At 32.0% G+C, this 25,721-nt stretch overlaps 1 protein-coding gene across 1 annotated transcript in view; it reads left to right on the forward strand.

Moving 5' to 3' along the window:
• LOC107456580 (clavesin-1) overlaps positions 1-15,059 on the forward strand; it is a 24,825-nt gene extending 9,766 nt beyond the window's left edge. Inside the window, exons 3-5 of the mRNA XM_016074486.4 lie at positions 5,841-6,037; positions 11,129-11,239; positions 14,731-15,059. Coding sequence (XP_015929972.1) covers positions 5,841-6,037; positions 11,129-11,239; positions 14,731-14,907 — 485 coding nt within the window. The 3' untranslated portion in view covers positions 14,908-15,059. The remainder of the gene's footprint in view (positions 1-5,840; positions 6,038-11,128; positions 11,240-14,730) is intronic.
• The last annotated feature ends 10,662 nt before the right edge of the window (positions 15,060-25,721 follow it).

The following is a 25,721-nucleotide window of genomic DNA, read 5'->3' on the forward strand; positions in this document are numbered from 1 at the left end:
ATTTAAATATATATATATGCCAACTACTTGCTCTCCGGACTGCGCCAATAAATAATTTCTAATTCCTATGTTTTACTGTTTGAGTCTTGGTTTAGTAAACTAGAATTATTATAGGGTTTTCAGTCACCACTACTTCTAATTAATTTAAAGGATTATATGAAATGCCACTTTGTTTTAATTACGCCAAGGTTAACCTTTTAAAATTCTATCAAAATTAATGGAATATCTGAAAGTTTTAGCTTATAGTTTCTTTACCATTTCTTAAATTATTTTGTTAAATCCGGATATATATGTAATCATCAAGTGACATTTATTTCCTGATTACCCCATCCGGTAGTTTTTATTCATGAAAAGTTCACTGATTACACGTTTTTAATGAAAGAGGTCATGACTCATTAAATGGTTGTCTTTCACTTTTTTCGTTGATGTCAGTGGTTGTCACTCTCTCAACTATCAACTGTGTCAATGAAATGAAAATTGAAAGAAAGTTTTGTGGAGGCTTTTTGGAAGCTTCAATCCAATTTTATGGCCTGATTTCATTTTTCTTAATGAGAATGATTCTCTCCTCTTTTTTTAAAAAAATCTTTAATTTTACTTGCAGTTTTAATTTGGTATTAAATTTTTGTCAACGCTGATTGTAGGTGGATAGAGAGATGAGGAGAAAAAATATCTCGGATAAAAATAATTTAGAATAACAACTTTATTTGTTGTTGTAATTTTCACTCTAGAATTTGCGAGTATATAGTTGAAAAAACTCGCGTTAGTAGGGAACTTGAGCTAATCTTGAAATGAATATAAATATATTTCTTAATTAGCACGGTGCTAGTGGAGCATTCTGACTCTTAATGTTACTGAGGATCTGAGGACAATCATGAATATTTTGGAGTTTTAGCATATCGCCAGAAACACTACATAAGTCAACCTGCTATAGCCAGGATTTTAATTTGGAATGCTTGTATGAAAAGTGACAATTATCATAACCATGTCTGCCTAGTTCTATATGGCAAAGAATGGAAATTAATTTTAAGTATAGTCCCCAAAACGTTTGATGGAAAATTTGTAATCACTTTGGAAACAAAAAATTTTATGACCACAGGGACTTCCGAAATTTTAGTATTTAAAAAAAATATTCGATTGAGTTGCATGCAGAGTTCAATAGTATGACAACGGCAAATGGCAACACAATGCCATTTTCGTAATTTAATCAATTTGGTAAAAATGATGCTGTAAACTAAATCTCAGGGGCGAAAAAGGTCACTACAGCACTTTGGTATCATTATGTCTGTGTTTGTCTAAGGGAAACTTCTATTCAGTGCGAAAAGTTCCAGTGCGAAAGTGCATAGTTGCTCTAATAAACAGGGTCAGGAAAATTTGTATTTATGCTCAAATTTAAAAGGATCATGGTATACATTCATGCCACATCCCGTCACGTACACGCACTTAGATCCGTACAGTATTCTCCGGATGCCCCCTTACGGGGGAGGGCGGGACAGGGTTAAGCTTTGATTCCTTTGATTCCCATTATGGACCAGGGGAATCATGGAGATTATAGCTTCAAAATTTTCCAATCAACATTTCACACAGATCGCCTTTACTTCCTAGGCAAGCTAGTCTCACTGATATGAAATTGTGTGCGATTAAAGCCGCCACTGGGAATCGAACCACAGTTTTTCACTATGACAGTTCAGTGCCTTAACCACTGAGTCATCACAGCTCCGTCTTGACTATGAATAAAGCGAAAACAGGAGAAACGATATTAGGATAAAATTAGTTTATAAGAAATATGGACAGCAGGTAACTATGAAGCGCTATATATTCATCGAATATTTAATTTGGAAAAAATCGCATAAAGTAACTACATAAACAAAAAGAGCGAAAGAACTTTCTTCTTTCAATTTTGCACGATAAGGTTCATTTTTTATAACTTATTTACATCAATATATTTTTTACTGGCGAACAGAGGCCATTATAAAAAAAAATAAACAGTGAAATAAATTTTACTACCACAAAGGAAAACAATATTTTAAATGGAAAAGTTTACTAAAGCATTTCCTTAACGTTCCTCATCAATTATGCCTTTCATTTTTCAAAAATCAATTACTATACATATCAAATCATGTTTTATCTTTATTTTTAATTTAAGTCTACAATCAATATTTCTAGCGTTGAGTAAAAACGACAATTTGTCATATAAAATTTTTTAATTGTTTCATTATGTCACAAGCAAACGGCTTGATTTTTTTAATGGCTACCACAATGTATTCGAATGAACTTCAATGTATGTCATTATTAAATATGTGCTGGTTAAAATGTAGAAATTTAATTAGTGAAATATGTATCAATTTATGTTAATATTTATTTATGTCAACTTATGTATATATATGTCAAATTATGTTTATACTTATATATGTCAACCTAGATTCGATGAATCAGATATTCAAATGTCATATTTACAAAGTGCTTGTTTTTCTATCAGCTACCACATCGACTGCTGAATTCAAAATGTTACTACTATAGATTTTCTGTAAATTTCTAGATGTATGGGATAGGGACCGCTAAGTGGCCTAGGTGCCCAATTTTTGTAAATAAAGTAAAGTAAGTACTTTAACGCTCGTTGTGGATATTCTCTTCACCATCAAAATTTATATAGATACCTGAGGCCATTTACGGCCCTGTTGTCATACGAAACAGAAACAAATAACCAACCTAAAGAATAATTTTGAAAGAGCCGACGTCTCAGAGATACCGTTCGCCTTCCAATGAGGTAAACCTGGATCTATTCCCAGAGATAGCTGGTCGATACGAATTCCGCACCCGCCTCGCTCCGACCACAGTTCTGACGTAAAATATCCTCAGTGGTTGACTGATCATGGATTAGAGTCCCCTTGCTAACTGTGTGAATTTTCCGTGGTTTTCCTCTCCATGTAGCGCAAATGCGGGTTATTTCCCTCAAAAAGTCCTGTTCGAATGCAAATTTCACCCAATACTTTATTTAGGAGTTCCCTTGTCTTCTGAATTTTGTTCAAAATTTCAAGGCTACGGAGTTTAACATTAGTTGTCATAAACCCAATATTGGGTCTGCTGTTCAATGATGGTTATAAAATATAATAATTTTGAAAGAACCTACTCAATTTCCCTTGTTTAACTAAGTTAAGAAAATAGGAGTAACTCTTCAAGTATGGTGAACATGCAAAATCTTTTACTACGTACGAATAATGCTAGCAGTTTATTTAAAAATGAAAAAAAGGGCTATTTTTAAATCTTACTTCAATTTCAAAAGCCATGCAATGATGAAATATTTTCAAAAACGATATTTCTTGCAAACTAAAACAGTAAGTGCATTTCAAAACAAAAAACTTAAAGGAATAAATCTTGAACTAACAACACGAACTTGAAAATATCATTGAAGTTTCTGTGTTTGAAGGACACTTCAGTTCAAGTACTTAAAAAACTTGTACTTAATCAAGTACTTAAAATGCTTCATAATAATCATTCACATTGAATATCAATTAATTCTAGAGACATCTCAAGTATAAGTAGAAATCATTAGGAACTAAGTTAATGTGATTTCCCTGTTGCGGTTTTAACAGAAACACTTGAAAACCAGAAAATTATTTGATCTGTGAAACTGTTCATGAAATACTCTTTGTTGATTGACAAGAGTTCTTCTGTAAATAATTGTAGCGGTAATTCCGTTAAAGTTCTTAAATAAATGTTGAAAAAAAGATACCCCTATATCCTGCTTTTATTCTACCTATTTAACACGTTCACGCCGGGGAAAGTGGAAATACTGGTAGAAGAACTATTTCAATATTAGATAATATTCGGGAGGAGTTTATCTATTCTCTACAATAACAATTCACTGTTAGGAAATTTATCACGGCGAAGAAGCAATACAATTTAAAAATTGCATCCGTTGAAAACAATTGGTAGTTACGGATTTTTGTTATTGTCGAAAAAAAAACTAAAAAATGAAATGTATTGTTACCAGTTTTTACTCCGGTGCGCTGCCAAGAAGAGACAATCTTGCGTGACCGACCGGTGGGTCACCCCGGCGTAAACGTGTTAAACATGGAAACTGTGCAATATGAAATTAGCGTTTATTTTACTGGAAATATATTGGTTCGCAGTGGAAAATGCTAAGTGGAAGATTCATCTTTGAATTAACAAAAAACTTTATTAATCTAGAAAATTAAATAGTTCAAGTCTAACTTGTACATAATCAACGAGAGTATATTCTCCATAACCTAATATACTCTATACAGCTATACTCTCTCCATACTCTTACAAATAAACCTATTCTTAACCAGTCTTATATGAACAAACATACTTCTAATATCCAACGAGAAACACTTGCATAATGAAGGTAAGAAAAATCGCTAAAACAACACAATTGAAATGCAATTTAATTTTAAATATTTGAAAAACACTTTAAAATTAAGAAATAAACAAGCCAGGTAGGAAGGAATATTCATTGACGTAGCACTAGAGCTTCACAATGGGCTATTGGCGTCGGTCTGGGAAGCATCTCTGAGGATGATCCGGAGACAGCACACATACGTCATATCCCGTTTTACAAGGAGGGCATATTCACACACCATCCATCCATCCGCAGGTCGCATTTAGATCTGAACCAGAGCACGATTAATCTCCGATCCAGTATCCCCAGAGGTATTGATTTGTTATGGGAACTTGGAGGACTTTGTGACACAGACAAATTTAGCTTGTAGCAATTACCATTTTGTACACGGAGAGTCTTCGGTCTGCGGGTATCAAACTCGCGACTTCTCGGACATGGGACAAACGTTCTACTAGCCAGGCTATCCCGGAACAATAAACATGCCAGAAAAGAATGAAAAAAAAAAACATATTTTTTTCCAAAGCATAAAAACTTAATCCTTCTGAATCACATTTTTTCTTCCTCTCCTAGTAGTCTTTTGAACTCGTGATTTCTGATTTGCCGTTCTTCCTACTTGACCCTTCAAATTTGTAGTCTGGTAATTATTTTTGTATGAAATTTGTTTTGCTGACTGAATAAGAAAAAACAAAACACTAATCTTCAAATAAAAACTTACTATCAGTTTTTAATGTGGCTGTTTCCTCGTTTCCACTTGGTGGTATTTTCTTAAGGTGGAATAAGAAAAAACAATCATCTTAAATAAATAACTTACTGTCAGTTTTTAATTTGGCTGTTTCCTCTTAGACTGCTGTTTTTTTACTGGTGGAATAAGAAAAAACAATCAAATTAAAAACGTACTATCAGTTTTAAATTCGGCTGTTTTCTCTTAGACTTTTTCTTACTTGTGGAATAAGAAAAAACAATGATCGTAAATTAAAAATTTACTATCAGTTTTTAATTTGGCTGTCTCCTCTTCGGTAGGTAGGTACTTTATTAACGTCACACTAGAGTTGTACAATGGGCTATCGGCGACGGCCTGGGAAACATCCCTGAGGATGATCCGAAAACAAGACAAATTTTAATCCTGTGCAGAGGGGATGGCTCCCCTGCTTTGGTAGTCCGATGACCTGCGTGCAGAGTCAAATGCTTTACGGTAGAACAGTTTAACGAGAACCGATATCGCGCACTCTCGGTCTCTACGTAGGCTGATCAAAGTGGTCACCCACCCGCATACTGACAGCAGCCAGCGATGCTTGACTTCGGTGTTCTACTGGGAACCGTGTCTTTACGATCAGTCCACTGCGGGACTGTCTCCTCCTAGACTGGTATTAAAATAAATCAGGTTCCAAATGGGTTAAGGCATGCATTCTGGCACAAATTTATATAAGTATATGACAAGTGATTTCGGAACACCTTACTTAACGGCAGTGTTATTTTTCAGGGAAGCTCGATACAAATGTAGTAAAGCTGGAAGATCTTGTGGCAACTGTCCTGATCTGCGGCGAACTTATATTCGAATGTGAAGCAACGCAGATTTGTGGAGGGATCCTCATCATAGATTTTTTAAACATATCTCTTCAACATTATGCAATGTTCTTAAATCTTTCCTTTGTAAAATTTACCATCAACACCTTTCAGGTAAGAGTTAACCATTACCATTTATGCCAACTTTTTACCTTTTGGATGATGTTTTACCCAGATAGTAGAAATATTAAAATTGATTTACTGTCATGTAAAGAAATATATTTTTTATTATCTAAGACCTTAAGAGCACCATATACCACCTTGTATACCATGTTTTTATATCCAAAATTATATACAGGTTATCCCGTATATAATTATACATATTTCAACAAACTTCTAGGGGAAGTAGGGTTCATCAAAAGGATTAAGAATTACCTAGGACACCATGTTATCGTGCGGCGCTAAGGGCGCTATCCTATTATGTACTGTTACATCGTGTCTCTTTGAACTACAGGTATTTTTACTAACCTTAATTTTTTGTTTTCTATTGATTATTGTCAAAACTGCCTTCAAATAGGTACAGAATTAGCTGTTTTATCATAATTTAACTATTTGGCGATTAACTGGATAAGCTCGCCAAATTGTTAAATTATGATAAACGATAAAACAGCATTTCTGAGTCTATTTTAATGGAACTCTCGACAATAACTAATACAGGGTTCCCACGGTCCTTGAGAATTTTAAAAAGTGGTAATAAAAATAAAAGAAATTTTGACATTTTTATTTCTGTGTAGCCACCACTAAAAGTTTTTTTCTAAAAAATATATATATGCACGAAAATTTCAGCACTTTACGATAAAAAAGTATATTAAAATAAATAAGTATATTGTAGCTCCACCCTAAATTTGCTACCACTTCTTAAATTTTTCAAGGACCGCGGGAACCCTGTAATATTAACGTATAGTAGTCGTAAACTCATAATTGCGTCAGTTGTTTAACAAGGGTAATAAAGTAAAATAATAGTATTATAAAATTAACATGAAATTTAAATATTTTAGAAAAATTGAAGTGCAATTTAAAAATAAAAGGCACACGAACAACATGTTGATAATAGGAAATGGTTTCCTAGGTAATTCTTAATCCTTATGACATGTCCTACTTCCCCTAGAAGTTCGTCGCAACATATACGGGACACTCTTTGTATAATATGTATATCTATATATTTATATGCAGTGTATTTAATGTATATTTATATGCAGTGCTGGTCAAAACCATTATTTTTCAAATTTATAAATTCAAGATATATATAAAAAGCCCAAAATTTACTACCACTTTAAGCAAAAAAATTAAATTTTAAGCAAAATGTCTGAAAGCTGACAGATAAGTATTAAATAAACTTAGAAAGGAATATTTACAAAATAAAACGTAACTAATAAGCCATATTTTTTTTAAAGTTAACTTCTCAAAATCTTAAACTTTCAGAAAAGGATAAAAAAAAAGGCGTATTTTCCCCCATGTCATTATACAAGGTTTCTACGACCTGGAGAAAAAATTAATGAGTTGGAAAAAACAAGGTTTTCAAGAGAGTCGAAAAATGTTTACTTTTGAGAGTTATATAATAGTTTAATTTTTTTGCAATCATGTTTATTTCCTTTAAAGAAAAAGTCTATTGGTAGCTTAATATATCTAGATTTATTAAACTTAAAACATTTTCCAGATTGGGGAAACCCATTTATCAGGTCTGCTCTAATCTAATTAGAGCCAATAATTTAATTCTAATCAGGTCTCTCTTAGCTCTAATATTACATAACTTAACTCTAATTATTTTATTTATATGTTTAATANTTATAAATTCAAGATATATATAAAAAGCCCAAAATTTACTACCACTTTAAGCAAAAAAATTAAATTTTACGCAAAATGTCTGAAAGCTGACAGATAAGTATTACATAAACTTAGAAAGGAATATCTAATAAATAAAACGTAACTAACAAGACATATTTTTTTTTTAAAGTTAACTTCTCAAAATCTTAAACTTTCAGAAAAGGATATAAAAAAAAGGCGTATTTTTCCCCATGCCATTATACAAGGTTTCTACGACCTGGAGAAAAAATTAATGACTCGAAAAAAAAACAAGGTTTTTCAAGAGAGCCGAAAAATTTTTACTTTTGAGAGTTATATAATAGTTTAATTTTTTTGCGATCATGTTTATTTCCTTTAAAGAAAAAATCTATTGGTAGCTTAATGTATCTAGATTTATTAAACTTAAAACATTTTCCAGATTGGAGAAAACCCACTTATCAGGTCAGCTCTAATCTAATTAGAGCCAATAATTTAATTCTAATCAGGTCTTTCTTAGCTCTAATATTACATAACTTAACTCTAATTATTTTATTTATATGTTTAATATGATAACAAATTGTTTTGAATTAATTTGGTAACAGTGTTGTTGTTTTAAATGCCATTTTCCAATACCAGCAAGCCTGCTTAGGAAATCTAAGTGAATTTAAGGAACAGGGTACGTTTTTTGTCTTTTGGTGTGTCATCTATCGCCAAGAATACGATTTCAGCTACACTCACGTCACAGCCCGTTTTACAGGACGAACTCATTCATACATCCATTCATTCATCCATAGATCGTAATTTTGACCTGAGCTTAAGAACGATCAATCTCCAATTCAGTTCCCCCAGAGGTATTGATTTATTATAGGAAATCGGAGGACTTTGTGACCCAAACCGTTTTGACGTGCACCTGTCACCATTTAATACAGGGGGTTTCTTCGGTCGACGGGGTTCGAACTCCCGTTCTCACGAACACGAACTCCACGTTCTGGTTATAATATTATAGTAACTAGTTTAGTTTTAATAAGTACCAAATATACTAATATATGTACAATCAGAATATTTGGTACATATTTAAACTGCATCAATGTTAGACAGTTTTAATATAGATATTATGTAAAGGGGTTTTTTAAGGCCCCTTGAAAGGGATAAGTCTCAAATTAAAAGAGCTTGATCGTGGAAATTTTTTCAAATATGAGTTGGTATTGAATTGCGTATAAAATATAATTTATCTTTATTTTGATTAGATAACTGCTAAAACGTGCTTTGCTATACCTATTAACATACCCTCCAACTTATGAGGATTTTGAAAATAATTCTTTCTAGTGGTAGCGAACCAAAGTAGAAATTTTTAAAGCAAATGGATCTCTCATAAAACTTTTATCAGAACTTAAGAATCTAGCCATATGGCCTGCACTTTTATAAGTAATAGTGGACAAGTTACGCTAAAATTAATTTTTTTTAAATATTAAGACATTAATTTTGCTACGGTCAGAAAATAAGATTTCTGAAACTACGGAAATTCCGTAGCAGTTGGAGGGTATGCCTAATAACGTGAAGCATGGACAAAAAATAATACCAGTTGTGATAATAAATTTTTAAAATAATGGAATTATTGTGTCGGTTTGTGTCTATCAGTTTTTCAAATCACCGTTATATTTTCTGTACATATTTTCATGGCAATTACTGTAAATATCTCTGTTCAAGTTTGTATTTTCTCTAATCATGGTAATATTATTGTAAATCTACCACAACGACTGCTTATATTCAAGATGTTTTTAACTCATTGTTGTAATTTCATGATGAATGGGATAGGGGACGCTGCGCGGCCCAGGTGCCCAGTTGTTTTTAAATAAAGTAAAGTTATGTCGATCAGTTTTGTGGATGATTTTGTAGTGTTGCTTGCAACTGACTTACTGATTTTTAATTGGGTTAACGGGTATTTTGCTTTTAATCCAATAATTCAAACTTACATATAAGTTCTATTAATTAGACAACTATGTTTAAAATTGTACGAGAGAAATTTTACATTTCACTATATCTCCATACATTGGTATTTTTATTTTTACTAAGATTTTATTAATCTCGACCAAATGTTAAACATACAAGTTAGGAATTTTCACTAGGGTTGGACAAAATTGGAGAAATACTTCTATACTCTGTGTAATAATCCTCCTCTAATCATCAAATTTTTTGAAATATTTTAAAATTTGAAAAATTATGCTTGATGATTTTGGAAATTGTGTCATTTCTATCCATAAAAAATTGATCGTTGAAATGAATGTAGAAAATTAAACACTGATTTCCATTTCACTGCAAGTAAGCAAGCATTCTTATTTACATAATACCATATTTTAATGATATTTCAAAATTGTTGATTCTAGAGTTACAAAAAGTTATTGACCCCTCATCTCAATTTGATAGATTTAGATTTTGCTGATGCCGGGATAGCCAGGAGGGTAGGGCGTTAGACCCATGACCAACAAGAGGTAGTTGTTGGATCCCCGCCTGTTGAATATTCCCCTCGTAGTAAATGGTGACTGATGCATGCGTCACCTGTTGGGTTGCAAAGTACTCCAAGTTCCCATCACAAATCAATACCCTTGAGGGTCCTGAAACGGAGATTGATCGTTATCTGGTTCTGGCCAAAAATAATGATCTGTGGATAAATGAATGGATGTATGAATGGGACCGCCCTGTAAGATATGCCGTGATGTGTGGGGGGCTGAAGACGTATTCTTGGAAATAGAAGGCGCCACTATAAAACAAGAAACGCACCCTCTTCCTTAAATTCGCTTGGTTACACTAGGCGAGCTTGCTCGTATTGGTAAGTGGCATTGGAAACTACAACGAATTTTGCATGGGCAGGGGTAAAAATAACAACATTTCTGTAAGTTACAATCATGATCTTTAATATTGTATCAACAGTTTTGCCATGTAAGAACTTTCAAAATATTTGCTGCTAAAAGAAATATTGTTTACATGGAGTTAGTATTGAAGTGTTTCCATTATTTTGTGCCTTACTCTAGAATATTACTGAAAGAAGTCACGAACTTCTCATTTGGAAGAATTCTTAATCGACCAAGCAGTTCATAAACTAACCAACTCTTCTAAAAATTAATTCAGACGTGCGGAGGAATCTTGGAGAGTAAATAGTAATAATAATGCTTGTGCTCTCAAAATTCAGAGTAAATTATATTGTGGTTTTCTGCTCACGTTTTCAAACAAGCTTAGTAGTAGTAAGGCGATATGATATAATACCATATAACTAAAACAGTCATTCAGATAAAAATTGTTCTTACATATTTTATTTTATCCACGTGTTGTTTCTATTTAAATCGGTTCAGAATTTGCTTGAAGAATAGTTTATGTAAATAATTTAAGCATCATGTTCTCTTAATTAACTCGTATTTAATTTTTCAGGACTGTTGGCCGGATCGAGTAAAAGGAATCCATTTCGTAAACCAACCTGCTGCGTTAACAGCTATATATCACTTAGTAAAACCATTTGTCAAAAAGAAACTCTTACAAAGAGTAAGAAAAATCTTTATTCCACAGTTATCTCTCTCTCTCTGTATATATATATATATATATATATATATAAGTTCAAAATGAAGATTAAAANATATATATATATTAATGCAATCGTGGGAGATTAGGAAATAACTTATTCTGAACCCCACCGAGCATACTGTTTTTGAGAAGGGTATATAATTTGGTATTAATGTATAAGAAGTGCACTCAAGAATAGAAGAATAGGGCTATAACATCACATCATACATTAGAAAGCCTCCACACGATTTCTTAAAAGTAGTCTGCGCAGATTATTTAAAAAGCGAACCACTTGTGCACATAAACCCAAATTCTATTTTAAAAGTACTTGAGAGAAATTTATCATATATATTTGAGAATTGAATCTGTAGTGGTTGACAAGTAAATAAAACAAGCCAATTATATTCTTAAATAAAAAAAATTTTTAGACATATATTTGCTACCACTTTCTAATAGATTTCATATTAAATGGTTATTTCTTAATTGGTTACCTTTAGAGTAAAAGCAACTTCATTGCCTGCTTACCTCATTGCTCAACCAAAACTGTTCAAAAATTCCAGATGAATGGGACAGGGGCCGCTTCGCGGCCCAGGTGCCCAGTAAAATCTAAACACTAGGACTAGGAGCTTTAGAGTGGTCTGAACGGACTACCTACAAAAAACCGTGGGGAGGCTATAATTTATAATGGATTATCAAGTTCTTGTGGTTATGGTAAAGTGAAAAAATTTCTAAGTTTTCAAATGGCAGCAACTTTCTATGATGAATGAATAATCCTAATATGTTTCTTACAGTAAGAAACTTTGAATTTCAAACAATGCTTTTAGAGCAAAGAAAATGGTGAAGCTAATCAGAGATAGATAATTTTCGTTCGCTGTTTTTGCATTTAACACTACGGAAAACGCTATGACGACAAATGAAAAGTAGACAAGAGACCTCTATGATATAAATTATTTATTACGAACATCGTGTTATCATTATAAGAAATAGGTGTTGTCAAATAAGAAATTAGAAATTCCGTCGCTCAAAACTGAACCGTGAAATATGATAATTATTTATAATAGTATGCTTGAGTGAATACATAATACCTTTGTACAAAATTTAATTCTGATCTCATACCTGCCAACTTTTAATCCCTTCCATTATCATTTTTCCCAGTGGTATTAAAATGGAATTAAAACTTCAATTTTAAGAAAACAAATACGTTGTATTTGAGAAAACTTAAGTTAACAACCATGATAGTAACGCATATTAATATATAAGCTTAATGTTTGTAAGAACAGTGGTGATCAAAATCATCTAAAAATTAAGTTCATAAAAGAAAAAAATAGTATATACTTACTACCACTTTAAATATGAAAATAAAATCTTCCGGAAAATCCAAAAGAGGTGGCAGGTATGTGATCTATTTATACGCTGGCCTTTAGATCCTGTTTTGTTAAATGAATATTTTAATCATCCACTATTTTAAATTTTTATCCACTACCTACTATGTTTATCCACTATTTAATATGTTTGTTCTAGAAAGCGTGAGAAAGGGAAAAAATTTAATTCTTCGTTTCTATTTGTTATAATAACTAAATGGACTTCAATCTATGTTAGGTAATCTTTTTTTTCTAATTTTATGCAACTCTACAGAGATTTTGTATCTTTTAGAATGTTATAATTCGCAGAGATGGGTTTCTTACATTTTTATTTGTTGATAAAAGTTTGAGAGCGCTAAAGGCATGCATTGTAACGTATCTCTTATAGAATAGAAAATTAATTTACTTACGAAATAATCCTTCTATGGTGCTTCTTAGAATTTATTTGCTTTTAAAGAAAGTTATACTAAAATATTTATTTTTGAAGAAAATAATAGTTTCATTATTGAAAAACTGAATAATTCTCGTGGTTACCAGAATTTAAACATTTTTTTTGTATCAAAGTTCAGCTTTAAAGTCTCTTTTCTTAATGGTATTTTTTACTCTTTTTTTTATAAATTAAATTTTTTTAAGCAATATTCTATTTGATCCAATTCCAAGTTTCAGAATTTATTAGGATTTAATTGTCCCCAGAAAGTGTGAAGTCTCTGTTTTTGCTTTATTTCTTGTTTTGTTCTGTTTCTGTTTTCATCGTTATTAAATTTTTTTCTTTTTATTTCAAAAAAAAATTACAGCTTTTTAATTACACTTTTAAAAGCATTAAGTTAATTATATCATGCATGTAAAATAGCTGAACTAAATGCGTAAATTTCACTTCTGTCTTCTGTCCGTTTTGTCTCTTTTGTTTTTGTTAAAGAAAATTTTCAATGCAATTAGAAGATATGCTAAATTCTACGTATACATTGTAGAAGTGGAAGGCTAGTGCTGATATCGGGCTAGTGTAGTCAAATGGAATATTTCTGGAATGGAATTTTTTTACAATTCATATTACTTGTATATATGTTACAATTTTAGGTTTCATGCTTGTGCTTCTAGAATAGGGAACGAATAAGCAAGTAGCATATATATATATATATATTGNTGGCCAAATTATGACCACCTGACTGTTTTATGCAAAATGAGCTATTGCGCCACAGTCCGATAGAGGGCAAGATAGTTGCAAAAAGGGAATGCAAGGCAAGTGAACCATCATTTGCACTGTGTTACGCGCGGAGATATGGGCAAAAAACATGACTTAACTCAGTTTGAACGCGGGATGATGGCAGGTGCTCGAAGTGTCTGAACCAAAATCAGCAAAATGGCTGATCTTGTGAAGTGTACGAGGGTAGCAATTACTGAAGTGTACAGAGAGTGGACTACCAAAAACCGGGTCTCAACGTCAGTCTTGTGGACGTTGCAGGCTACTGAATACTCAAACTGAAGGGAAGACTTACCAGAGTTGTCCAGTTCAGCAAAAGAGCAACAGTAGGCTAAATGGAGGGGAATTTTAATGAAGTTGCAACCGTGAACGTCTCTGAACGAGCTGTGCACCATACATTACGTCGTATTGGAGATATTGGGTGCCTATGGGATAGCTTCTGCTGTCAGCCTAAGCAAGAGTAAACGTCTCCAGTTTGCAAAGGAGCATAAGGATTGGCCTGTAGATAACTGAAAAAGGATCAGCTGATTCGCGTTTTCAATTACACCATGCAGTTGGCAGGTTTCGGATAAGGCGAAATATAACTTTTAATACGGTATAACTTTTTAAATTGGTATTACTTTTTAATATTTTTGGGGAAAAAAATAGCTGAGAAAGCAAAGCCATAATGTAGAAAACAAGATTTATTTTAGAACTACAAAATTTACTTAAAAAATTATTTATAATAAAATTAGTGCAGAACAATAGAAAGTATTAATTAAAAAAATTATTGAAAATTGAACTTGGTGGTGATAATAATACATTTTTCTATCAAATAATAGTGGATGTTCTAAGCAACATGATGCATTTTATTATTAATTTTTTGAAAAATGCATTGTTTATTTCACAATTTACTTATCATTTGAAATTTGTAGGTTCATTTTCATGGAAGTAAATTGGAAAGCCTGCACGAATTCGTGCCTAAAGAACTTTTGCCAGAAGAGCTTGGAGGAACAATGGGACCATTTAACAACAAAGAATTTGCCTCGTATTTTTACAGTCAAGAAAGTTTTATCTCAAATATAAACCAGTACGGAATCATCAAAACATAAATTTTCAAATTTTTCATCTTGTTTATTATTGATTGATTTTATATCTTAATAAGCTCAAGTAAATGTGATAGACTTTTAAGGTTGTTAAACCATTACAGTTTAAAACATGTTTTATTTTATGTTATTTGATTAAATCTTATTTTGAAAGTGGTTATTTAGTTTAGTAGTTTAGTAGCAAAAGCATATGTCAATTGTTAACAACTGGATTAAATCGCCAATTTTTATAGTTTCAAGGGGAAAATAAGGTATGTCTTGACTTACTTTAGAACGCTCTAGTACGAACGGAGGTAAATCAAGAAATCAGTTAGTAAGATTACACTTATTGCTTTTTACTGCTGATGTATTTCCATTTCCAGAAAATGAATTTGGTGTATACTATTCTGAATTCTTTGACAAAAAGTTAAATTCAAAGAGTAAATGGGGATGGGGAACCACTTATTCTTCCTCATTCCACTGATGCTAACCCTGAAAGAGGCCGGGAGAGTCGGGCTTATAGGGCTTTGGGCCTATGTCCGAGATGTCGAGAGTTCAATTTCGGCCGGACGAAGGTTCCTCGTGTACAAAATGCTAACTGGTACACGCTAAATCAGTCGGGGTCCTCCAAATCCATGGCAAATCAATACCACTGGGGGGAGCCATGGTGGCTCAGGTGATAGAGCGTTCGCCTTCCAATGAGGTGAAACGAGTTTGAATCCTACCGATAGCTGGCAGATACGAATTCTGCACCAGGCTCGCACCGATCACAGTACTGTCGTAAAATATCCTCAATAGGTAGTAATATCCTCAATACAATATCCTCCTTGCTCTATAATGTCCAAATTCTGCATTCGGACATTATGGAGCAAGTGTGTTCAGATCCTATCATTTCAACGATCATTTAATAATTTCCCCACTCATCAGCTTTCCATACTGCATTTGGACATTATAGAGCAAGTGTGTTCCGTTATTATTGGATGCTCATACGATAACTAATAATTCTTAAGGTTCTTCTTCATAAAAAATTTTGTTTGAATTTTCCTGCCCTCAAAGGGATAGTTTTGTTTTAATACTCAATTTACCCTGAAAAAAGGAGTCAGAGTTTAAATAAGTAGTGGAATAGTTCAGCGAGAACAAGAGATAAAGGTTTTGGCATCTAAGTTTATGTTGCATTTTAATTTTGCTTTGCTCCATAATTTTTAAATTATTCACTTAAATGATTAAAGAACTATATATTTTTTGTAGAGGTAATTTTAAAAAACTCGTTAAATAATAAAAAAAATTGTTAGTTTTTTTATAACTATTAAATATTATTCATATTCTGTTACATTAATGACATTTTTTTTTACACAACATATTAAAATTCTTATTATTTTTTTAAAACTATGTATGTTTATGCTCCAAAATGTATTTTTCACTCCCCTTCCCGATAAGCACCTCTATGCTGCTTACTTATATCGCGGTTTTTTATATTTTCTTTAGATATGAGCATTATTTGGTGGTGATTAACATCAAAAAAATATTAGAACTATTTACAGACGATATGTTAATATTATTACTGTTCTTTGCAATTTAGGGAGACACAGTTTGTTTAAAAATAATAGTAAGTTAGTTTCACTTTTAAACGCTAGGTGTCACTCTCAAACTTCTAAACAAAATATGTTATTTATTCGTTTTTAACACGAGAAATTTATTTCAGCGCATTATTCCAGCTTCTGCCATCTTTCGGAATTTATAAGAAATATAATATATCGATGTACAAAATAGATTGCGTGTTTTTCTAACATTATTTTCATTATTTAAGTTTTTTTTTTTAACGTAGGTATCGTTAAAATACCATTCAAAATTTTAATATACATTTTCATTTATTCTAAGTGTAATTCTGTGAAATTAATAAATTATCTTTTATGGTCATTTTATAAAAATACTATTCTTTCTTTTTTTTCAGTTCAGTTTACTTTTTGAGAAAACTAAAGTTTAATTAATTTATAATTCAATTATTTTATTTATTTATTATTGCTTATGTTTTGAAAATAGGGAACAGTTTTTATTTTCGGCATTTTATTGTCATTGTCATAGCAAATTAAGCTTCCATTAATTTTACTAATTATAATAATGATTTTAAATAATTGTTAGTAAATAATAATTATGTTAATTAATGTCTTCTTAGCATGGAGTATTTACTTTAGTATAGATTTAAACCAAACCTATTCAAAGTATAAAATTTTTAAACATTTAGGTACCAAGGTATATTTACATCTTTATATATTTTTTTGTTATAAGCAAGTATTTTTGATAGGTAGGAATTGATAAAAATATTCAGTCTCCTTTTTCGTTTTCCACTATTTTCTATAAATTTTCGAAACTGTGGCCAATCTCTATACGATTGATCAAATGATTGATTTTTCTTCTTGTTGTTAATGCATATAGGTCTTTTACCGATCTTATGTCCATTATAAACCTTTCATCAATTTGAGATTTCATTAACACGTACACGCCGGGTGTTGCGCGTGAAAGCAGGACGGAAAAGAGAAAATACTGGTAGAAGAACTATTTCAATATTAGATAATTTTCGGGAGGAGTTAATCTATTCTCAACAATACCAATTTATTGAGATGAATTTTATCACCGCGAAGAAGCAAGTCAATATAAAAATTGCATCCGTTAAAAACAATTGGTAGTTATGGTTTTTTATTATTCCCGGAAAAAAACTCAAAAATGAAATTTATTTGTTACCAGTTTTTACTCCGGTGCACCAATGAGACAATCTAGCGTGACCCACCGGTGGGTCACCCCGGCATAAACGTGTTAAATGATTCGAGAACTATATGTTTTTGTACAGGTAATTTTAAAAAACTCGTTAAAATAAAAAAAAATATTTTATGTGAGTTTCTTCATAACTATTAAATATTATTCATATTCTATTATATTAATGATATATTTTTTACACGACATATTAAAATTCTTATTGTTTTTGTTAAAAATCTAGCGTGTACCACCGGTGGGTAACCCCGGTGTGAACGTGCTAACCACGGTTCCCCGTTTCCCAATTTCAGACTTATTATAGCTATGTATACTGATATGCCAACTTGTTCCGGACAGCGGATAAATAAATATTTTCGAGTGGTAGTCTCTTAATGTATGATTTCTGATTTAATAAATTCGATTCATAGAGTTTTTACATACCACTACTTCTGAATAATTCAAAGGATTAAGTTACACTCACTTTAACTGCAGTTAACTAGTGCTGCTTATACATAGCTAGCTGATATCAAAAACTCCCACCACAATCATCTAAGCAGACATGATGGATGGGAAAATTTTAAAATTATTCATTAGCAGTTGTTCTTTAATTTTTCCAGATTTTTTATTTCACTTTAGTGGAGGCTCCAACTTTCAACCAAACAGAACTCAGCAAAACAACAACCCTAAACTCAAGTATGGAATAAACCACAGCATTTAAAATTTTTTTTTTTTTGTGGAATTATGAAAAATTCCAAAATTTTTGAAGACGTCTGAAACAGGTTCTAGCTTCTGAGATTCTTTGGTTTATATCATCTTTGCTGCCTCCTTGTTTAGTTACTATTGCTCCAAAATTTAATAAAAAACCAGTTTCTTCAATTTCTCCAGAATTTTATTTCATTTCATTATTAGATTTTCCATTTATTCTCATGGTTTTTGTTTTATTCTTATTAATTTGTAGATTGCTATCAATCTATTTGTAGACTGCTGTCAATCAATTAATCTTTAACAAATAAAAAGTGCTTGATCTTTTTTTAAAATTTTACTGCAAACATAGATAAAAATATTTTCTTATAAATCTAAACAGTCATCAAAAACATCATAAGATATTTATATGTAAGCACATTATTGATATTGATATACTCTGGATATCTCAAGGTGGAAGAAATGCTTAAAAAATGTCGAGCTTTCGAGATAACAACTTCAGAGCTATGATCTAAAAAGTGTAAAAATGCATTATAAAATAGAACTCTAAAAAGTAAAGTTATGAAGCATAAGAATCGCTATAAATAATTAATACTCTAATGGCTCAGGGGATAGAGCATTTGCTTTCTAATGAGGTGACTCGAATTTGAATGGCTAATCCAGAAGAATACTGCACTCAGCTCACAGTGCTGACGTAAAAATATCCTCAGTGGTAGACGGATCATGGGTTAGAGTCACCTTGCAACTAGACTAATCAGGGGAGGTTTTCGTGGTTTTCCTTTCCATACAAAGCAAATGCTGCTTAGTTTCCTCTAAAAGTTATCCACAAAGGCAAATTTCTGCCGATACTCTTTCCAGGAATTCCCTTGTCTTCTGAATCGGGCTCAAAATTACAAGGCTATGAAGTTGAACATTAGTGGTCCTTAACTCAAAAATTTGGTGGGCTGTTCAACGCCGGTTATGAAATAGAATAAAATGAGAACTCTGAAAAGAAAAATCACAAGAAAGTAAAGTGAAAGATGAATAGCTACTAATAATTAAGTATGTAATGATAGTTGTCTATAAATCTAAATAAAACGATAGTAATTTTATTTTCAAACGTAAGACAAAAAAAATTATGCACTAAATAAAAAAGAAGTGGTTTACAATAAACTTACATTGTGGTTTTTTCGAAAAAATTCATTTCTCTTTCAAAAAAAATTCAACACAACAAGGTTTTGAGAAGAAACCCTTCGACGTTAGAACTCAAATTATCATTATGTGGATATATACTGCCAAGGGTAAAATATTTCTTTTGACATAAGGTATCGAGGTATAGTTTTCTAAGTTGAGAATTTTGAAATATCGAGAATATATTGTATGCTTTAAGAATTTTAATAAAACTTTGAAATGTGCTAAGATCAGCTTCTATAGAAAATATAAGTTACATAAATTACTAATTATTTTTAAATATTTCAAAAAGACATCAATCTTTTTCTTTTTTTTTTATTGTAATACGTTTAAATTTCTCCTTTTCATCTTACAAAAAGACAAACAATCCAAGAGTTTAGTGGAAGAAGCAGGTAAGTGGGAATTACAAGAGTATTTAATAATCAGGGAAATTATCATTAAGTGATCATACTACTATGTGTTTGTTTTTAGTAACAGTATACCACAGGCTGCCACTTTTCAAAGCTTTTCGGGAAATATTCTTCTAGTGGTCGCTAAGCTTATGCTTCTTAAGTATTATTCTTTGCTTTGTAAATTTAATTTAAAGTAATTTTCCTAACCACTGTACGTAAATGATTAAAATTTTTATATGAAACGGCAGTTTTACCTTTCGGGACGGGAGAGTCATAAATATATACGTATGGAATCAGTAACAGGATGGAAGAAATTAAAAAGCAGTAGCTTAAGTTTGGGCAAGGCTAATTCGACAACTTTATTTTTGCTTTTACTTTAAATCTAATACACCGAAGAGCCATTACATTATGACCACTCTCCATCTATAACAATGTGCTCTCCCAGGTTTTCATGGCTTCTCTCACCCAGGAATAATGTTTTCATGGGGCACATTAGGACACATAATCCTTATAGAACAATCGCTGACATCTGTAAGCTACTTGAATATAGTTGCAGACCAGGTTCACCCAATGGCAACAGTTTTTCCTGCTGGGAATGGTGTTTACCAACAGTATAATGCACCATGTCATAAGGGTCGAATCGTCATGGATTGGTTCGAGAAACATTCCTGCGACTTTCAAGTCATGTCTTGGCCCCCAAATTCACCTGACCTTAATCCAGTAGAGCATTTGGGATCCTACTTGGAAAACCAAATTCGTGCTGCCACGCTACCCCCTCGCAAAGTGAGGGAATAGCAGGACCAGTTGATGAGCGCTTGGTACCAGATACCTCAGACTACCTATCAGCACCTTGTGGAATCAATGCCACGGCGGGTGCTAGCAGTTTTGAGGGCTGAAGGTGGTCCTGCATGTTATTAGCAGGGTGTCATAATGTAATGGCTCTTCGGTGTACATCCAATTATTTGAATATTAATTTGAACAAAGTCTTGGTGATATATATAAAGAAAACTTAAACGGCCTTAAAAATTGTTTTTATCGTGATTGTCGCCACCCTGAGAATGCATATATAACTCGCGCGTTTCGAAGAGGTTAATCTAGCACTTTCATTTTGAGGCTTTTAAAATGTTGGTAAAATTAACAACAAAAAAAATCAGAAAACTTCGCTTTTTAATTGTTTGCGCTTTTTAAAGACATTTTGCAAAAGCGGATCTATAATTGTTTTTGATTTATTTGTAATTTTGACATAACTAAGCCATATTAGTTTTGTGTAGGCTTGCATGATTTTAATTTGTTGTTGGTACATAAAATAAGGTTTTAGAAGGTTGGTAGATAAAATAAGGTTTTACTGTTAGATAAAATAAGGTTGTGGTAAATAAAATAAGGTTAGAAATTATTATCTCATCCTTCAAATAAATCTGCAAAGATATAGTTCAGATCACACTGGTACAATATATAAACTCATACAGCTGAATTTTCCACCCGGCATAATCAAACTCCTATCCTGCTATCTTTCTAATAGAACATTTCAAATCACCATCAAAAACAAAAAATCCACAAAGAGAAACATCACAGCCGGAGTACCACAGGGCAGCATTCTGGGACCGATATTATACATATTATACACTTATGATTTTCCTATAAACAAAGCCGATTATAACAGCATAACAGCCTATTACGCAGACGATACCGGTATTATTATTAAATCCAGAAACCCAAATCATGCTCTTCAAAAACTACAAGACCATATAGACGAAATAGAAGACTGGNTGATAAATTTCCTTACAGTGAATTGTTATTATTGAGAATAGATTAACTCCTCCCGAATATTATCTAATATTGAATTCTTCTATCAGTATTTTCTCTTTTCCGTCCCGCTTTCAGGCGCTACAACCGGCGTGAACGTGTTAATCCAGCACTTTCGTTTTGAGGCTTTTAAAATGTTTTTAAAATTAACAACAAAAAAAAAAAAAATCAGAAAACTTCGCTTTTTAATTGTTTACGCTTTTTAATTTTAATTATTTACGCTTTTTAAGACATTTTGCAAAAGCGGCTCGGCTCTATAACTGTTTTTGATTTATTTGTAATTTTAAGATAACTAAGGCATATTAGTTTTGTGTAGGTTTGCATGATTTTAATTTGAGGTTTTTACATAAAATAAGGTTTTAGAAGGTTGGTAGATAAAATAAGGTTTTACTGTTAGATAAAATTAGGTTGTGGTAGATAAAATAAGGTTAAAAATTATTATCTCATCCTTAAAATAAATCTGCTAAGAAATAGTTCAGATACCACTTTTTTCCTTCTTACTCTGAATATGGATGCTCTTTGTTTTTCCCCCTCACGAAGTTTGCCTATTTTAGGCAAATACGAAATTCACGATAAAGAATGAAATTTCTCTTTTCGCAGCAAATATTATTTATTGCAATATTAAGATTGGATAGAAAATAGTTTCAAACATTTAGGCTGGAATATGATTCAGAGAGTCACAGATACTGCAATGCAATAGAAAAAACAACGAAGTGTTGCACGATTGATTCCGAGAAAAGTGGTTTAACAACTTATTCACCTTCTACTGCTAATGTTACGAAGGCTAAAATAGAATTTCAAAAAACTAATTTTATTTATTTATTTATTTATTGCAATATGTAACTTACCATACAAAGATGCCAAATAAATAAAAATCTCAATTTTGAATATTTTGTCACGTACGTTGATTTTTTCAATAGCAGGGCAGAATAGGTATCATTATATACCTTAACTGATAACAGTGATTGTTAGATTTTAATATAAAAACAAAGAATACTATAGATAATTTAAATGCTCTTAAAATAAGACACCGACTACATTACTTTCAAATACATGTATCAACTCAAATGCAAGTGTAAATTCTGAACAAAGCAGCAATGTCGATGAGGAATCACGAAGCGGTGGGTCCGTGCAGGCGAATATAAAGAGGGAACCGCAAAGCTGTGCACAATTTTTGCCCAATCCCTCTAATTTGTTTTTAAAATATCAATTATTTCGATGCAGATTCTTATAACGATTTTGTCACGATTGTCAGAATGATCGTAGACCAACTAAATGATATGTACAATTATATGGAACATTGCAATTTTCCTTAATATACAGAGATGCCAAGTGCTCCGGGCACGCCAAAATAATTTTGAAAAAACGGTAAATAACAACAGAGTAAATTTTGTAAACATTTGACTGTTATTGCTTGTTTTCTTAGGAGGTACAGCACGACAATAGTACTATAAAGTGGTGAATGATATAAACCTACGAATTATTTAGAAATAGTGGTGAATAAAAATCTACTAAATTAAATTTATTAAACCANTTCTAAATATTTGACTAATTTTGTTGCTTTTTAAAAGGTATAGCATGACATAAGAACCAGACAGTGGTGAATCATATAAGCCTACGAATTATTTGGAAATAGTGGTGGATAAAAATCTACTAAATTGCATTTATTAACCCTTTCGCGCCGACTGTCACAAATACGTGACAGCATAAAGCCGTATCAATCAGGGTGGAAATATAAAACTGGTAATCAAAGTATTTCTTTAGCAGTTTATTTGTGGGCGGGGTTATAATTGTTTGATTTATTTAATTCACCATTACTTTGTTCAAAATAAAATTATTTAATTATACTTTGAATTAACATTGATTACATATATGATTAAACTAACAATAATTAAAATAAAAGGAAAGTAAGTCTGTCAAGTTAGCAACGACTACATTTAAGTTACCGTTTTTTATTTAATTACTACTTGATTCTGATTTTGTACGAATGGTTTTCTGCATCACCCGTCCCCAAGGGGTTAAACCAAGAATCACAATTGATAAAATACCACTTTAAACTATATATTTGCTGTCCGGAGCAAGTTGGCATCTCTGAAGTACGATAAAGTGGTGAATGATATAAACCTACGAATTATTTAGAAATAGTGGTGGATAAAAATCTCTTAAATTGAATTTATTAAACCAAGAATCATAATTGATAAACTACCACTTTAAAATATATATTTGCTGTCCGGAGCAAGTTGGCATCTCTGAATATATTGTTATCGAACCACGGTGACTCAGAGGAAAAAGCGTTCTCCTGTCTGTTAGGAGATTCAGGTTCGATTGCCAGCGGTGGCTGGTTAATACGAATTTTACGTAGTTGAACATTGTACATGCTGAATTTGTATATGCTACGTAGTTGAACATTGATAGTCGTAAACTCGGAATTGGGTCGGCTGTTCAACACCAGTTATAGATTATATTATTATCCGATTGGTTTAGTAACAAAGCTATGTGGGTTATTATAACGATGACAAACGTAATATTTTTTCTAAGCGTCTTTATCCAATGAAACTTTATCCAATCATCTAGGCTGGCATAAGTTGTCGATTTCAAGTATGTTGATCTCCGAAACGGTGACAATTGCTACAAAAGTGTTTCCTATAATTCCAACTGGTTCATACCACCGAACAGCTCTAATTTCAACAAGTTACTCATATTTTAAAAAATATGGTTAAAATAAAGAAAAGTCTTTAGGAAAAACAAACAAGCAGCGCACAATGCAGTAAAAACAACTCACGCTTTGAAACAGCAAACAACGCAGTAAAAGCAACACACACATTAAAACAGTACAAAATGCAGTAAAGGCAACACATACATTAAAAAAGGCGATAGAAAAATAGTGTTAAGTTATGCAAACGATGTGTTTGGAGGCATTCCTTTTTTTGGGGGGGGGGGTATTTTTGCGCATGCGTTCTGAAGGTTGAATAGCGATAGCGGAAAACCATAACTCAAGGCAAAATTTTTAATTTTTGCCCACCCCTTAAATTAGTCACTAACTTTGAAATTTTCCCGATCACAAGACAACGTTAAACGAATGATTAATTAACGAGAGTCATAGAAATGTCAGATGAAATCTTGTTTGCGATCCCCCCCCCAAAAAAAAGAAATGCATATTTACTAGTGTAGCTGATTTTTGCTTTAAAATGCATTATAATACATGATAAATAAATTTTTCATGATTTAAAAGAATGAAATAATATAATTCAAGGACAATGTACGAAATTTTAACATGCAATGTGCATGCTTGAGAGAAGGGAATAATTCAGCTCTCTTATGTAATTATGATAGTTAAATGCATATTATCAGTAAAATGAGTTAATAGCAATAATGACTGATTCAAAAAAAAATTCTGTTAACCTGTTCAGTCACTGAAAAAGATTTTGCAAGAAATGGTAGTAAAACAACAATTAAAGTTAGACATATTTTTTAAAAATTAAACATTAATCGGTAGCTATGAAATGTCATACAAATTGCTTCATAAAAAGTCCAGCACGCTTTCGATTAATTTAACCCTTCTGTTACAAGCGTCTTATTTCCGTCTTTGAGGATACTTAGCTGTCGTCCTCTTGAAATCGTTAACAGGGCTGCCACAGGCGACTAAAAATGCAAAAAGTGGTGATAAAGAAATTTTTGTGTGCATATTTTAGTTTTTTATTGAAAGCGAATGCAAATATACAAAAATGAATTAAGTTTCTACCACTTTTTACCTTTATAGTCGCCTGTGACATCTCTGCTTTGATAACTATCTCCATCTCTTTCAAACTGCCACTAGCTGATCGGACTACTGTAAAAAACCGTGTGGAGGCTTTCAGTTATAGGAGGCGTTGGTCATGCCAACTGATCCGCTTTCCCAAAAGTTTTTATAAGTAAAACTTCTCAAATAAGAGATAATATTCTCTAACTTTCTAAGAGTTTCCCTCCCAGATGAGTATAATAAAAGTGCATTTTCAATCATGTTTTGTATGTTTGATGTTTTATGGT

This window comes from Parasteatoda tepidariorum, chromosome 9 (assembly GCF_043381705.1).
Source record: "Parasteatoda tepidariorum isolate YZ-2023 chromosome 9, CAS_Ptep_4.0, whole genome shotgun sequence".
Taxonomy (NCBI): Eukaryota; Metazoa; Arthropoda; class Arachnida; order Araneae; family Theridiidae; genus Parasteatoda; species Parasteatoda tepidariorum.